An 18,066-nucleotide genomic window follows, 5' to 3' on the forward strand; every position below is an offset into this window, starting at 1 on the left:
CCACTCCATTATTCAATTATTGTCCAACACCCAATTATTGTGAGAATTTATACCTAGAATTTATACCCAGAATGATTCACTAGATCACAAACTCTTTACCAGACTCATCTCTTTCTATGTATGAAGTCTACCACAGTGCCTTGTACAAGAAAGTTTTTCAATATGTATTTGTCGAACTGAACTAAACTGAGAAATGATGCGTTAAAATACTGACTGATATGGAGGAAAAATCTTATTAAAAGCATTCTTGGATGGTTTGGATTCCCACCAAAAGAATTAAATGCTATATCTTGTGAGCTGGTCTACAACTGTTATGAGTTGAATTGTGTCCCCCCAAAAAATATGTTGAAGTCCTAATCTCTAATATCCTAGAATAAGATTTTTTTTTAGAAATAAGTAAATACTAGAGTTGATAAAATTAAAATGAGGTCATTAAGATAGATCCTAATCAGATGTCAGAAACATGGCGGAGTGAGAGACGTCCTCAGATGTCTCCTCCTAAAACAACAATAAGCTGAACACCTAAAACTCAACAAAAAAACACCCAACCAGCAAACAAGTACGTCTGAGTGAGGGATCTTCCAAAAAGAGGTACCACGAGCCAGAACCTCAGGAGTCAGGTGGTAGACCGGGAGAAACAAAAGCTGCCTCTCACAGCCCTCAGAGTTCCCTGAAGGAGGAGGGGAGAGAAGAAAGTGTGGTGGGTTCCTTGAACAGCCCTGCCTGAGAGAGCTGTGAGCTCCACGCAGCAGCAGTGCCCCGGGATCAGGGCAGAAAGCAGAGAAATGGGGGTGTCAGAGAATCAACAGTTTATTATTTCTAGCTGTGGTTGCAAAATGTGAGGCTGAGCCATAGTCCCCATTCCCCAAACCAGAGGGTCCCTCCCTCCATATCCTCCAAGACTGAACACCACGGAGTACCAGGGGAATCTGAGCAAATGCTACCAAAACTGTCACTAACACTGACAGGGACTGAAAGGGTAGCGAGCATGATTGAATATCTATAAGGGGGGAAAAAGGCATTATTAAGACTTCATATAAAGCAGGGATCCAAGAGGCTTAGACACCACCTACTGGAAACCAAAAGAAAAACACCTTTTTAGCAACAGCCTAAAGAGAGACCTTTATATAATACATTTTCTTCTGGGAAGAAAGGAAAAATACACTTCCATTAATGCCCAGGAGAAAAAATAATCCATTAAACACCATGAACAACCAAGGTGACAAGGCAGCTCAGAAAGAAAGAAAAAAATCTCCAGAAAATAAGCTTAAAGACATAAAATATGTGACTTAAGTGATGGAGAATTCATGATGGTATTTCTGAAAAAACTCAATGAGATCCAAAATAATTTATATCAACAATTCCAGGAACTGAAAATAAAACTAGATTTGCAGAATGAGTTTTTTTTAACGAGGAGATTGAAACCCTTAAACAACAACAACTAGAACTTCTGGAGATGAAGAACACACTGAAAAAGATGAAAAATAAAATGGCAAGCTTAGGAAATAAACTCAACCAAATAAAGGAAAGGATCAGTGATACTGAAGATAGAAATCTTGAAATAAATCAGAAGGAAGAAGAGAGAAAAAACAAAAAATGAAAAATAATGAAAGAGAAATACAAGAGCCAGCTGATACCATCAGGAAAGGAAACAAGAATAACGACTATTCTCAAAGGGAAAGAAAAGGGATTAGAAAGCATTTTCAGAAAATTGTTGATGAGAATTTCCCAAATCTAAGCAGTGAACTGGAGCTCAGAATTTAAGAAATCACAGAATACTCAATTATCTCAATCCAAAAAGGCCTTTTCCAAGACGCATTATATTAAAATTGTCAACAATCAATGACAAAGAAAGAATTCTCAAGGCATCCAGGGAAAACGGTCAACAAGGTAAAGAGACAATCATCTGAATTGGAAAATATATTTGCAAGCAACGTCTCCAATAAGGGCCTATCAAAAATATACAAAAAACTTATACAACTCAATAACAAAAAACCACAAACAATCCAATTTAAAAAATGGGTAGAGAACCTGAACAGACACTTCTCCAAAGAAGACATATAAATTGCCAACAAATACATGAAAAGATTCTCAACAGTGATAGCTATTAGGGAAATATAAATCAAAACCACAATGAGATACCACCTCACACCTGTTAGAATAGCTGTTATCAACAGGACAAGTAATAACAAATGTTGGAGAGGATGCAGAGAAAAAAAACCTTCATACACTGCTGGTGGGACTGCAAATTGGTACAGCCACTATGGAAAACAGTATGGAGGTTCCTCAAAAAACTAAGAATTGATCTTCTGTATGATCCTGCAATTCCTCTACTGAGTATTTACCCACAAAACTAGAAAATTCATATCCAAAAATATACTTTCACACTGATGTTCATAGCAGCATTATTCATGGTGGCCAGGACATGGAAGCAACCAAAGTGTCCTACAACAGATGATTGGATAAAGAAGCTGTGGTACATATATACAATGGTATTATTCAGCCATAAGAAGAGATGAAATACTGCCATTCGCAACAACATGGATGGACCTTGAGATCATCATGCTAAACGAAATAAGCCAGGCATAAAAAGTTGAAAATCACACGATATCACTTACATGTAGGATATAAACCTAAAAACAACAAAGAAACAGGACAAAGAGAGACTCATGGACATGGACAATAGACTAGTCGTTAACCAGAGGGTAGAGTGGAGGGCGGAGGAGGAAAATAGATGGGATAAAAGGGGTCAAATATGTGGTAACAGAAAGAAATCTAACTATGAGTAATGAACAAACAATGCTTTATATATATATATATATATATATATATATATATATATATATATGCCTTACTGTTAAATTGTCCACCTGAAACTTACTGGATTTCATTAACCAATGTCACCATAATAAAAATAAATAAATTTTAAAAAAGAAATACACTTTAATCTAAAATAACTAGTTTCCTTATATAAAGAGAAAACTTGGACACAGAGACAAACATGCACAGAGAGAACGTCATGTGAAGACCCACATAGAGAAGATGGCCATGTGACTGAAACAAACACCACCCATTGCTGGAAAACACCAGAGGCTAATAGAGGGAAGGGAAGATCCTCCCCTAGAGCTCTAAAGATGGAGTGGCACAGCTGATCCCTTGATATCCAACTTCTAGGCTCTAGGACTGTGAGACAATACATTTCTGTTTGTTTAAGCCACTTAGTTTTTGGTACTTTATAGAGCCCTATCAACCTAATACAATTACCCTATTTGGCCAAAAAGGGATCCCATAAAAGCCAAATATAACCCTCTAGAGAGGTTCTTAGTTTCTGAGGAAAGTTCCAAAGTACAAAGTCTAATTTCTGCTGGAGGATATGCTGTTTTCTTGAGTTTTATTTGGGATATTTTTATGGTATATCAGTGAGCTTCTTTCAAGGTCTAATGCTCAACTATACTCAATTTGATGGCAATCTTTTACAGAAACATTTCAGGGTTGACTTAGCTTTATTTTTAAGTAGCTTATTCATGTATCTTTCTTAGTCTCCATGGTCAAAATAAGATTTAATCCCCATTGATCTGACATGATCTAATAGGCTGTCTCTGAGAACTGCATCTACATGAGTGCCAGCAGTTTCTGAGAGCAGAAGACAAGACCTCGGAGAGAAAGCACTATCTGGTTAACAAATACTTCTTTAAAGTATGATGACTAAAATTACCTATGCAATCCCCAAATGATATCCCAGTGTAGTAATTTGTTCTCACTATACGCCTACATGCATTCTAGAAAAGTACATTTCCAGACATAGGAAATCTCCCTTGTCATTCCAAATCAGGTGAGTACCCAGAACCTGATGACTGGGCTTCTATTAAAAGTGCAGATATAGTCAATTTGTTCATGATTAGGTGCACCTCATAAACACAATTTAGCTAATCAATAAGATCTTATCTAACACCAACTCGATATAAACCAGAGGAGGAGAGTGAAGCAATGGATTGTGCAAGTCATTACGCAGGCACATCATGCTGAGGAGAATAGAGTAGAAGGCTTTCATCAGCTCTCAGAAAGGCAAGTCTGCAGACTCATTGTCCATATTGATTAGTATCAATAAAACATGAGCAATAAGATGGGATGTGTGCGCCAGGTATTAATTATGCTTCTCCTACCTTAGAAAAGCACAGAGGTGAACATTTGGTATGAATAAAAGATGGAAATTAGCAGAGAGAAAAATGCCAAGCATTTTAACACAAATCTAAAAGGAGGGTAGGTTGACATCTATTCTTCCACACTCCTTAAACTTCTAGTTTCTGACATAGTTTGGAAATGATAAGACAACTGAAAATTAAAATTCTTAGTTATCAGCAGGTAGTTCCTATGTCAATAGTCTAAAATAGCGGTTCTCAAAGTGTAGTCCCAAACCAGTAGCATCAGCATCAGCATAGAATTGGTTAAAATCTCAGGCCCTAGCCTAGATCTGGCAAATTAGAAATTGAGGTAATGGTGGATCCCAGAGTGTTTTAACAAGCCCTCCAGGTTATTCAATATATATTAATTTGAGAGCCACTGGGCTAAGAAGTCTTCTTATCATTATTTGAGCCTTGGCTAACCAGAAAAGACAAGGCTTATCTCGGTATGAAGAAATCTTCATCCAAATTTCTTCAAAAGCAACAGTCAAGTGAAAAAGTAACTTGTTGACTTAACTTCTAACAGAAGTGCAAACATGGTCAATTTAATTTTGAATGGCTGCACTCTATAGACACTAGAGATTTAATCAGTGAAAGCTCGACTGAACTCACATAGATAAAATTCATTTGGTTCTAAAAAACAAAACAAAACAAAACAAAACAAAAAACCCTCAGAATTTCCTCTAGTGTTAGTTGGTGTAAAAACTACTCTTCAAGTTTCTACCCAAATCTCACCTGTTCTCCAAGACCTGAATCTTAGCTCACCTCCTCAAGTAGTCCTCCTTTAACACACCTGCCTTATACCATCTCTCTAAGTGTGAACCCTGAAGAGTCTTCCCATAACATCGTTTTTTTGTATGTGTAATTTTTTTGTTTCGTTTGTTTGTTTGTTTGTTTTTTGTCCCATGATGCTAGTGTGCTCCAAACTCTTTCCAAAAGAACCTGTTTATGCCGGTGGTTATACTTGCTGGGCACAAGGGGGCAGTACCTGATATCTTACATAAGAATGAGCAATCAACAAGCTGTTGAATGACTAAGCTGGTGGGACTGGATTCTATTACTCAAATAACCTAAGTAGAGACCCTCTTTATCCTGTGGTGTACTACACATCAGCTGAGGCATGAGGAGTTGCCACATTACTATCTATTCCAGATTTTAGCTTTGGGGAACTATGGTCATGGATGCCTATGCCTAGGTTCTTCTGTTTTATCTCACAGTTCAGTTTCAGGCCCAAATCTAAGCCCATAGTAAGGACAAGGTGAGATGGGTAGGAGTGGAGGTGGCTGAAAAAGAAGATTGGAGCTCAGGGAAGAATCTGCTGGGAGAAGTTGGAACTCACTTGGATAAGCAGTGGCGGGTACAGTAGACATCACCCACGGGAGAGAGTGTGAAGTTTTCGCAGATGTAGAAGTGCTGACGGCCAAAGAGCAGAAGCCCTTCAGAGACCAGGTGGCCCTGCACGATCACCAGGGAGTACTTCTGTGTCACCTGTAAGGAGACAGTGCCAGAGTCAGGCCAGAGGCAAGTGAAGTATGTCTATCATTTTTACGGAGACCAGGAAAGCAGTGACTGGTCACCCACTGAGCACTTGGAAATAAAAGTAGCACTCTGTAAGAATGACAGAGTCACTGCCCCAGAGATACACTGCTCTTACAGTTTAAGTGACACTTTTATACCCAACACCTATCTAGTTATTTAATCTACCCAAGGTCACCCCCACCCACAGCAAGGCATGTGGATGAGTATTTATTGCTATACTAAGTACGATGACATTCTTTCTCTTACTTTAAGCCCTCCACAACTATACTAAACATTCTGTAGTTAATAGTGAGGAACATTTTTGAGGTATAAAGCATCCCTCAGTTACAGAGGCAAAGGAATTGTCCAATGATCAGCTGGAAAGTGATTGATCCAGGACTGGAACCAGGTCTGCCTAGAACCACAGGTGCAAGACTGGTAATGCTGTCTACAAGGCCAAGATGTGTGCAGAGGAGGCATGTGCTCCACCCAGATCCCTCCTTTCAGACTTAAATGCCCATTCTCTCAGAAGCTGGAGATGTTGGCAACTTTCTAATATTGACTTGGCTAAGGAGAGCACTTAGACAAAGGTCACACCCTCTTCCCAATGGCAATCTGTACCCAACAACTGGTCAATGTAGACTAGGATAAGCAGCAGCTGGCCTTGGTGGGCTCTGAGAATTTTGTAAAGAATTCCCTGGCTCAGCATTGGTGCCAAATCTGAATCTCCATTAACCCTTTGAACACCATTCACCCCACACAGGTGAATCCCTGAGACCCCTCCCTCACCCACCTCTGCACCACTCAAAGCTCTTTCAGCAGCTGAGCCTTATAGACAGGTGGCAGGTGGTGGCAGTCCTCAGGATTCCCTGAGCCTTTTGCTGAATTTCCCCAAACCCAATACTGGTGATGGCCAGCTTTGCTTCACAGTATGGCCTCTCATAGACACTTCTAGGTCCAGCACAGGCAGCAACCAATGATGATCATGTTGTAGCTCTTACCAGATAGTATCAGGCCAGTCAGAGACAGCAGCTGACCTTGGCCTGCACAGGAGTCCTCTCACAAGAGGCCCCAGAATCAGTATATCTGGTGGCTGGCTTCGAACCATAAGAAAATACCACCTGATTAGCCACACAAGCAGCACACCCAAAAGGTGTGGGCAGGCACCAGAGCCCACTGGGGTGAATACCATTCCATGGGATCAGCCCTAGAAGAGCAGCTCATTTACTGTAGTTACGGCCAATGTTCACAACCAGTAAGCCTGAGGGTCAATCCCACCCACTGACATGCCAATAGCAATCAAGGCTCAACTGCAATGGGAGAGCACACAGAAACCACACAAAGGACACTTCTGGAACATCTGACTCAGATGAACAGGGAGAGTGTGCCACTAGGTCCCACAGGACACCTACTACATAAGGTTACCTGGCAAACAATGGAAGATATAGCAGATCTACCTAGTACATAGAAGCAAACACAGAGAGGCAGACGAAAGAGGAAACAAAAAACATGTCCCAGATGAAAGAAAGAACAGGAAAAATCTCCAGAAAAAGAACTAAAAGAAATGGAGGCAAGCAATCTACCAGATACAGAATTCGAAATAATGGTTATAAAGATGCTTAAGGAACTTAGTGAGACTTCAACAAAGAGATAGCAAGCATAAAAAAAAGGACATAGAAAATTTAATAAAAGAACCAGTCAGAAATGAAGAATACAATAACTAAAATGAAGAATATACTGGAAGGAATAAATAGCAGATTAAATGAAGTAGTGATTTAGAGGACAAGATATCAGAAAACACCCAAGTGGAATAGCATAAAGAAAAAAGAATTCTAAAAATTAGGATAGTATAACAGACCCCTGGGACAATATCAGGCATTATAATGTTCATACCATAGGGATACCAAAAGGAGAAGAGAGAGAGAGAGAAAAGAATTGAAAACCTATTTCAAGAAATAATGACTGAAAACTTCCCTAACCTGGTGAAGGAAATAGACATACAAGCCCAGAAAGCACAGAGTTCCAAACAAGATGAACCCAAACAGGCCCACACCAAGACACATCATCATTAAATACCAAAGGTTAAAGAAAAAGAGACTCTTAAAAGCAGCAAGAGAAAGGCAGTTAGTTACCTACAAGAGAGCCCTCATAAGACTGTCAGTTGATTTCTCAATAGAAACTTTGTGGTCCAGAAGGCATTGGCACCAAATGTTCAAAGTGATGAAAAGCAAGCACCTACAACCAGCAAAGCTATGATATAAAATTGAAGAAGAGATAAAGAGCTTCCCAGACAAAAAAAGCTAAAGGAATTCATCACCACCAAACCTGTTTAACAGGAAGTGTTAAAGGTACTTCCTTTAGAAGAAGGAGGGGAAAAAAACATATAAATATGAATAACAAAATGGCAATAACTATGTACCTATTAATAATTGCTTTAAATGTAAATGGATTACATGCTCCAACTGAAAGGCATAGGGTAGCTGCATAGATAAGAAAACAAGGCTGTACATATGCTGTCTACAAGAGAACCACTTCAGATCAAAAGACACACATAGACTGAAAGTAAAGAGAATAGAAAGAGATACTTTGTGCAAATGGGAATGAAAAAAAAAAAAAGCTGGGGTAGCAATACTTATACCAAGCAATAGACTTTAAAACAAAGGCTAAAGTAAGAGGCAAAGAGGTACATTGCATAATGATAAAGGGATTAATTGAACCCTTTACACAGCTCTTACAAGAGGATATAACTCTTATAAACATTTATGCACCCAACATAAGAGCACCTAGTTACATAAAGCATATATTAACAGACATAAAAGAAGAGATTGACAGCAATACAGGACTTTAACACCCCATTGACATCAAGAGATTGATCTTCCAGACAGAAAATCAACAAAGAAATAGCAACCTTAAATAACACATTAGATCAGAGAGATTTAACTGATATTTTTAGAGCAATACCCCAAAGCTACAGAATATTCATTCTTTTCAAGTGCACATGGAATATTCTCTAAGAGAGACTAAATATTATGCCACAAAACAAGTCTCAATAAATTTAAGAAGACTGAAACCATACCAAACATCTCTGACCACAGTGGTATGAAACTAGAAATCGATTACAAGAAAAAAATTGAAAAATACACAAACATATGGAAACTAAATAGCACACTACTAAACAATGAATGATTTAACAATGATATCAAGAAAGAAATCAAAAGATACCTCGAAACAAATAAAAACAAAAACACAATGTCCCTAAATCTACAAAACACAGCAAAAGCAGTTCTAAAAGGGAAATTCACAGTAATACAAGCCTACCTCAAGAAGCAAGAAAAATCTCAAACTATCTAAACTTATACCTACTCGAACTAGAAAATAAAGCACAAAGTGAGTAGAAGGAAGGAAATAATAAAGTTCAGAGTGGAGATAAACAAAGTGTAGTCTGAAAAAATACAAAAGATCAATGAAAATAAGATCTGGTTCTTTGAAAAGATACATAAAATCAATAAAACTTTAACCAGACTCAACAAGAGAGAAAGAGAGAGGACCTAAATAAATAGAATCAGAAATGAAAGAGGAGAAGTGACAACTGACACCACAGAAATACAAACGATAATAAAAAAAAAATAATACAAACAATTATATGCCAACAAATTTGACAATATGGAAGAAATGGATAAAGTCTTAGAAGAAACAGAAAATGTGAACAGACATTACTACTAACAAAATCAAATCAATAATCAAGAAAACATCAAACAAACAAAATTTCTGGGCCATATGGCTTCACGGGTGAATTTTACTAAATGGTTAAAAGAAAACTAATACTTGTTCTTCTCAAACTATTCCAAAAAATTCAGGAGTTTGAGGCTCCCAACTCCCTTTTATAGGGCCACAATTATCCTAAATCCAATTATAAGCTGAAATCTCTTATGAACATAGATGTGAAAATCCTCAATAAAATATTAGCAAACTGAACTTAGCAAGGCATTGGAAAGGTCATACACCATGATCAAGTGGGATTTATTCCTGGGATGAAAGTTTGGTTCAATATCTGTAAATTAATTAAAGTGATACAGCACATAAACAAAAAGAAGGATAAAAACCATATGATCATATCAATAGATGCAGAAAAAGAATTTGACAAAATCCAGCATCCATTTATAATACAAACTTTCAGCAAAGTGTGAATATAAGAAACATGCCTTAATGTAATAAAGGCCAAATATGACAAACCCATAACTAACATCATACACAACAGGGAAAAGCTTGAAGTTTTTTCTTTAAGATCAAGAACAAGACAAGGGTGTCCACTTTCACCACTTTTATTGAACACAGTTCTAGCCACAGCAATCAGACAAGAAATAAAAGTCATCCACATTGGAAAGGAAGAAGTAAAACTGTCATTTTCTGCAGATGCCATAATACTATATAGAGAGAGCCCTAAAGAATCCACCAAAAAACTATCAGATTGATAAATAATTAAGTAAAGTAGCAGGATACAAAATTAATATTCAGTATAGGTTACATTTCTATACACCAATAATGAATTATCAAAAAGAGAAATCAAGAAAATAATTCCATTTGCAATTGCATTGAATAGATTAGATAGATAGATAGATAGATAGATAGATAGATAGATAGATAGATAGATAGATAGATAGATGATAGATAGATAGATAGATAGATAGATAGATGATAGATAGATAGATAAATGAAGTGTGAATAAAATGCCTAAGAATAAATTTAACTAAAGAGGTAAAAAACCTATATTCAGAAAATGATAAGACATTAAAGAAAGAAAATGAAGACACAAATAAATGAAAGCATACACTATGCTTATGGAGAGGAAGAATTAACATCATTAAGACATCCATGTTACCCAAAGCAATCTATAGATTCAATTTAATCCCTATCAAAATACCAATGGCATTTTCCACAGAACTCAAACATATAATCCAAAAATTTATATAGAGCCACAAAGATCCCAAATAGTCACAGCAATCTTGAGAAAGAACAACAAAGTTGGAGGTATCACAATACCTGATATTAAACTATACTACAAGTGTATAGCAATCAAAACAGCATGGTGCTGGCATAAAAACAGACATGAAGATCAATGGAACAGAATAGAGGGCCCAGAAATAAACCCACATCCTTATAGTCAATTAATCTATGACAAAGAAGGCAAGAATACACAATGGGGCAAAGGCAGTCTCTTCGATAAATGGTGTTGGGAAAACTGTACAGACACATGAAAAAAAAATAAAACTAAACTACTTTCTTACATCAAATATAAACATAAACTCAAAATGGATTAAAAACTTAAATGTAAGACACAAAACCATAAAACTTCTAGAATAAAATGTAGATAGTAAACTCATTGACACTGGTCTTAGTAATATTTTTCTTCTGATATGTCACCTTAGGCAAGGGAAACAAAAGAAAAATAAACAAATGGAACTATTTCAAACTATAATGTTTTTGTACAGAAAATGAAACCATCAACAAAATGGAAAGACAACCTACTGAATGGGAGAAGATATTCTGCAATGATATATCTGATAAGTGGTTAATATCCAAAATTTATAAAGAATGCATATAACTCAACACCAAAAAACATCAAATTTAAAAAATGAGCAGAGGACCTGAATACACATTTTGCCTAAAAGAACATACAGATGGCCAATAGGCATAGGAAAAGATGCTCAATTTCACTAATCATCAGAGAATTGCAAATTAAAACCACAATGAGATATCACCACATACTTGTCAAAATGGCCATCATCAATAAATCAACAAACGAGTATTGGTGAGAATGTAGAGAAAAGGGAATCTTCATGCCTTGTTGGTGGGTTTGCAAATTGGTGCAGCCACTAAGAAAACAGTATGGAGGTCCCCCCGCCAAATTAAAAATAGCACTACCATATGACCCAGCAATTCCACTTCTGGGTATTTATCCAAAGACATTCGAAACACTAATTTGAAAACATATATGCACCCATATGTTCACTGCAGCATTATTTACGGTAGCCAAGATATGGAAGCAACTTAAGACCTCATCAATAGACAATTGGATAAAGAAGTGGGTGATACATATATATAATGGAGTATTACTCATCCATAAAAAAGAATGAAATTTTACCATTTGTGACAACATGGATGGACCTGGAAGGTATTATGCTAAATGAAATGAGTCAGACAAAGAAAGACAAATACTATATGATCTCACTCATATGTGGAATCTAAAGAACTGAATAAACAAACAAACAAAACAGAAACAGACTCATAGATACAGGGAACAAGCTGATAGTTGCCAGACAGGAGGGAATTTGGGGGTATGGTGAAAAAGGTGAAAGAAGTAGTGCAAACTAGTAGTTACAAAATAGTCAAGGGTTTGTAAAATAAAACATAGGGAATATAGTTAACTATGTATAGTGCCAAGTGGGTACTAGACTAGTCAGGGAGATCACTTTGTAAATTATATAAATGTTTAACCATTATGCTATACACCTGAAACTGATATAAAATAATATTGAATGTTGACTGTAATTGAAAAACCAAAAAGGGGGTGGAAGGGGAAGGGGAAGAACAAATTTTCAGATATAAAGCAAGTAAATCATGAAGATGTGGTGTACAGTATAAGAAATATAGTAAAAACATTGTGATAGCATTGTACAGTATCAGATGGTTGCTGGACTTATAGTGATCACTTCTTTAGTTATATAAATGTTGAATAACTGTGGTGTACATTGCATTTCTTCTCAGATTTACCAGATTGGTATCTAAAAAATAGTATGTAGAACTAATATAATATTGTACGTTATAGCTATATTTTAGTAAAAATTTTAAGAAAAACCTGAAGGACAAACCCAAGCAAACTATTACCTGTTCTTCCATTTAAATCAGCATTGGGAGGGCTCCAACTTTAACTTTACTCAAGATTAAGAAATCTCTCATGTCATGATTCTACCGATCATTTGAGAAAGACTGGAACTTCTGATTCCTAAGCAAAATTTCTTTAAGATAAACTAGATGAGATATTATCATTCCTGACTAGGTGAATAACGAAGTATGTGGCCACATCTGGCCCTGTGTTTAAGGAACAGGTTGTCTGGAAACCCAAAACTGCCAGAGCAGAAACTGGAGGGTCAACAATCCATTGGGATATTCCATGAAAGCCCGTGGCAGCAGATCTTCCTGGAGTCAAGTCTCAGTGTGCATGTCTGATAAAGAGCAAGTTTAGCTGGAGGCTCTCAAAAGTTCTTTCCCACATTACTCATCTGCAAGTTAGTGCAATGCCCTAATTTTAAAGGTGTGAAGACTGAGGTGCAGAGCTGTCGTAGGAGGTACGCAGAACAGAGGTAATGAGAATATTTTCTTATGTTTGTGCAAAATCTACAAAGAATGTTTGAGCCTGCTCATATGTATCACATGTGCCTTTTTGTACATCTTCTGTTTGCCTAGAGTTTGATATTAATATATTCTGTTATACTGGCACATAGAATGAATATGGTCTTTTTTTTTTTTTTCAAAATAAAAAAAGCAGATTGCTGAGAAAAAGTTAGATATCTAGAAGGAGAATGATTATATGAATTACATTTGTGTTGCTACCTATGAAATCTGGCATCTACTCTTTCTACCTTGATTATTTTTAGATTGAGCAGTCAGTCACACTAGTAATCAAACAAATGCATATTAAAACAAGAAGAAGATACTATTTTTTAGATACAAATCTGGTAAATCCGAGAGGAAATACAATGTGTAAATCTCTTCCCATCAGCTCATCTTTTTAGGCAGAAACAAGGAGCAGGAATGCCCCCTGCCTGCCTGTATGTGCCACTTCCACAGGCAAGCCTGCAAATAGGCATCTCCTAGCCTTTCTCTGAGACTTGGAAGAGCCCAGATGGACAAGGATAGAAACTGCACCAGTGTAAAGTGAATGTTTTACAAGTCCCAAAGACTGTTCAAAGCACAGTGTCTAACATACACTGCATTTACTAAGGATCTGCTTGTTGGCAACTGATTGATAATAAAGCATGCTTCTAGCCGGAGCAGCTCTGAATATTGTAAAAGCTGAACTTACGGATCTCAGGCATTTATTCGAAGAATTAGTATGCATGAGAATAACGTGGATGCTTGTTAAAGTTTATATCCCCAGTTTACATGCCCAGAGGTTCTTATTCAGCAGGCACAGAGTGGGCCCTCGAATCTTCATTTTTTAATAAGCAGCCCAGAGGATTCAGATGTAGGTGATATGAAGACCGTACTTTGAGAAACTGACCCACAGACACCAGAGAGGCTATACAAGATGAGGTCTCATCTCATGAAGTATATTGCTCATAACTTTTGTTCATTATTTCTTCATGTATTTATTTAACAGGTATCAAATATTTAGTGTGCGCCCTGCACACAGGCACAAAGAGAGATAGAGCCTTCATGGTGCATGTGGTCTAACAGGAAAGAGAGAAAAGTACTGACTGTCTCAGGACAGTGTGGCAGGTACAGGTACTCAGGGGGCACTGAGCTAGGTACCTGGCCCAGACAGAGGTGAAAGAGGGGGTGGAGGTGACATCTGAGGAGTGATTCCCAAGAAGGTGACTCCAAGGCTGAGATAGGAGTTAAGAAGAGAAAAACAGGGGAGGAGCATTCCAAGGCATAAAATCTTGAGTCAGCTGGACATATTTGGAGATTATAAGTAGTTCCGTATATTTAGAGTACAGAGTTAGGAGTGTGTGTGTGTGTGTTGTGTGTGTTGTGTGTGTGTTGTGTGTGTGTGTGTGTGTGCGTGTGTGTGCATGTGTGTGTGTAAGCATGAGGGAAGCAAGTCCAGGGAGGTAGCAGGGCCAACTCAGGAATGGCCTCGTACCCAAAGTATGCCAAAGAGAGTCTCAGAAGGTGTTAAGCAGGGATGACATGTGAAGCTCTACATTTTAGAAAGTCAGTTGTGGCAATTCACTCAGAAGTTATTACCATGGAAAGGTTAACACTTCTTCACCTTCCACAAAAATCCTCTGTGAAAAATACCTGGGAAGAGCTTGATGCTGCTCTCTGCTGGCCAGAGTAAAAATCTTTCCCTTTGAGCTGATTCTTTCCTACTAAAGTCAAAATAATATTTACACTGTTTGTATAAAAAATAATTAATGTTGAGTTTTTAATATAATTAAAGAGAACAATAGTAAAACAACTCTCACTTGCGTTCTAACTGTGGCCTGGGTCTAAAGACTGTTTGCCAAGTGGATCCTTACTTCTGAGAGCAACTGTGTGGAGTATATACGGGTCTGTATTCAACAGCACCATGGCAGACTCAGACTTACATGCATTAAATTAACATAAATTAAATAAACCACTCTTCATGTCCATTGAAGCTGTTTACAAAGAAATGTGTTTGTGGTTCTGGGAATCATTAATCAATGATGCAAAGGTTGCACAGAATAATTACTGTCCCAGGTATCACTGGAGGCTATTAGAGCTCTAATGCTCACACAAAGAAATGAGTTAATCTGCTGCCATCCTGGTGGGGATGGGCCATCCAGAAACCTAGAAAGAGGCTAGGCCCTGAAGTTTCCTGGGCTCTGTCCAGCAGAGGCCTAAAAGCAAGTGTTTTTGAGATAGCATGAGAGGAGGAGGCAGAGACTCCCCACAGGGTTACCTGCCCAATTTGTGTGATGGCCCTGTGAAGGCAGGGGGTCCCAGGTTTTCTGAGCATGGACACGTGCCCACCTCAAACACCCTCTTGTGGATGTGCTTTCATTTAGAAAACACACAAGGCCTAAAGGTTTTATGGAAACATCTGAATTACAGGAATTTCCGGTTTGCATCCAATATTTGCTACAAAATATCTCAACACAAGTAGAATGTATCAGCCCAGGAAATGAAAACAATACCTCCCTCTACACACACACACACACACACACACACACACACACACACACACACCACCCCTACAACAGGCAAATTTTCTGTATCTTTGTTTGAACACATTCATGATTCGAGGGTCAGTACAATGATCCTTCCTTTCTCTATCTTTGACAGTATGCGTAGAGGGATAAGGCATGCACAGGAAGGCAGTGAACCAAGGCTAAGGCATGCACAGGAAGGCAGTTTGCTGTGCTGTGTCCCAGACAGAGATAGTTGCGTGTGGCGAGAGACCTGGAGGCCTGCCTGCTTGGACCAGTGTTAACCAGAAAGTTTACACAGGAAGTACTGTAGCACCTGGAGCCGCCATCTCCAAGACCCAATATGGGAAGGGTACTGAAAGACAGGGTGCTGGAGATTTTATGTAACTTACCTGACACTGTGGATTGGGAAATAGTAGACAGTGAAAACTCAATGAGCTTAGAGTAAGACAGCTCCAAGATGAAATCCCAGCAATTCTACTTAGTAGCCACACTAGGCCCTGTTTTTGCCATCTTTAAAATGGAAATGATAAAGCTTCTTTCACAGAATCATGATGAAACTAGATGAGATGCTATTTGAAGAACACACAGAACAAAGGCTCCAGCTGTTCGGTCACTGACATTTTTGCCAATAATGGTGATAAACGAAGAGCAAAATGAAGCTCTGAGTCTAGCCTAAGCACTTGCTCTATGCCAAGCTGCCCTCCTGGGCATGAATTGTTGACATCTTCCTCCTTGGTGATGGTGGTGAAGTTGCCATGGCAGCCAGCCTCTGCCAAGCCATGTCCCCACCTGTTCTTGGAGGGGCTCCCCTTGAGACAAATCCACCCAGCACATGCCACTCCTCAGGCCAGGTCCCCAAGCACTTAAGAGCAGACCCAAGTCATGGCTGCAGGCAGACTGCCCACTCTCCAAGCCCACACACTGCACCTCTGCACACATAGCTCACTCCCTAAACATGGCCTCCTGACATAGCTTCACTCTCCAGTTCAGCAGATTCTTCTGGAGCACAAATGCTATGTCAAGGAAGAAAGAGACGAGGATGAATCCAAGCTTATTCCTGACTTTAAAGAAATTACAAGCAGATTCAGAAATAATGGTAGAGCCATGTGATAAGAGGGATACTTGCGGTAGACCGGGCAGGATGCTGTGGGAGGCCCAGAGCCATGAGTGTCCTGCAGATGGGCACACCAAGCCAGGGTCACCCAGAAGGAGCCCTCGGCTGCCGGGGAGCGATGAGTGGGTGGGCATGGGACTGCGAGGATTTGGTTGGTGGGGGTGTGTAAGGGCCCAGTCACAAAAGTCCCATCTGCCCAACAGCCAGCCAGGGCTGTACTGCAGAGAGCTCTCAAGTCTAGACCTGACTCCTCTCTTCTGATCCAAAGATGTTCTTGAGCTCTGAGGCCTACTCCCTTGGATTCCTCCCTGCCTCACACTTTAAATTCAGGGACCTCCTTGGTTTTACCACAGAGTAAGCCAGGCCCTAAATCCAGCAACTTCCCTCATTTCCACAAAACACTGCAATGGGCACTGAACTTGTAGAGCGGCCACATCCCTGAAAGTCAGGTCTCTCATAGGCTCTATTCTGGCCCACTATCTCATCCTTTACCATCTCAGCAGGACAACAGACTCATTTAGACCCTCAAGTCTTCCATTCTTCCCAAGCATTCACCACAGCAATTCCCTAATCCCTGCAATTTTTTTGTCTCACAGGAGCATCCCATAGTCCGGCTGGAGTCATTTTTAAATTAGAACGCTTCATCATTTGCACTAACAGGCCCTTTCTCGCCTCCTTGGAGCCATGGCTTAGATGCCAGCATTCATACTGCACTCCTTCTTCCTTCCCGAAGTGAGAAAACAAATCCTAAGGGACTATTAAAAGAAGAGCATTGCCAGCAGGAACAGCAAATGTAACCCACTGAAAGCTACCCTGACACCAGGCAGAGTTTTTGACAGGAACACAGCACTTCTTTGATCTTTGACACAAACTGATCAGTCAAGGAGCATAATCCCATTTAAAAGACAAAGGAAATGAAGCTCAGGAGTGGGCCACTGAGCCTATAAGTGGTGGTAGGAGTAGATGGGCAGGATCTGTACAAGCTTCTGCTTGTAGTGTCCTCTCACCTACTCCCAGGTAGCCTGTCTACTGTGGCCCTGGCCACTCTCCTCCCAGACCTACTTCTTCAGGATTTAATTTCTCTGACCCTGGAGGAACTCAGGGTGAATTGGGAAACAATCTCTCTCACAATTTACCAAAAAACAAACAAACAAAATCCCAGAAGTAACAAGAACAAAAGAAATGAAAACAATTCATGAAAAGAATGGTCCAGACAATAACAAGGATCATCTTGCTCATGCAGCTCCTCAGACTCATTTATTTGGGTCCCTCACCCCTAGCTGACCCTCCTAGCAGGCAAGGGGACACCAAGTGCTAAGTGGAAACAAGACAGCTTGGCTCCCACTGAGTTCTG

At 39.0% G+C, this 18,066-nt stretch overlaps 1 protein-coding gene across 11 annotated transcripts in view; it reads right to left on the reverse strand.

Moving 5' to 3' along the window:
- WDFY4 (WDFY family member 4) overlaps positions 1-18,066 on the reverse strand; it is a 271,485-nt gene that overhangs the window by 80,419 nt on the left and 173,000 nt on the right. For all 11 annotated transcript variants that reach the window (XM_016142861.2, XM_036223477.1, XM_036223475.1 and 8 more), the window contains one exon: positions 5,521-5,669. In XM_016142861.2, coding sequence (XP_015998347.2) covers positions 5,521-5,669 — 149 coding nt within the window. The remainder of the gene's footprint in view (positions 1-5,520; positions 5,670-18,066) is intronic.

The sequence above is a fragment of the Rousettus aegyptiacus genome, unplaced genomic scaffold, assembly GCF_014176215.1.
Source record: "Rousettus aegyptiacus isolate mRouAeg1 unplaced genomic scaffold, mRouAeg1.p scaffold_m13_p_6, whole genome shotgun sequence".
Taxonomy (NCBI): domain Eukaryota; kingdom Metazoa; phylum Chordata; class Mammalia; order Chiroptera; family Pteropodidae; genus Rousettus; species Rousettus aegyptiacus.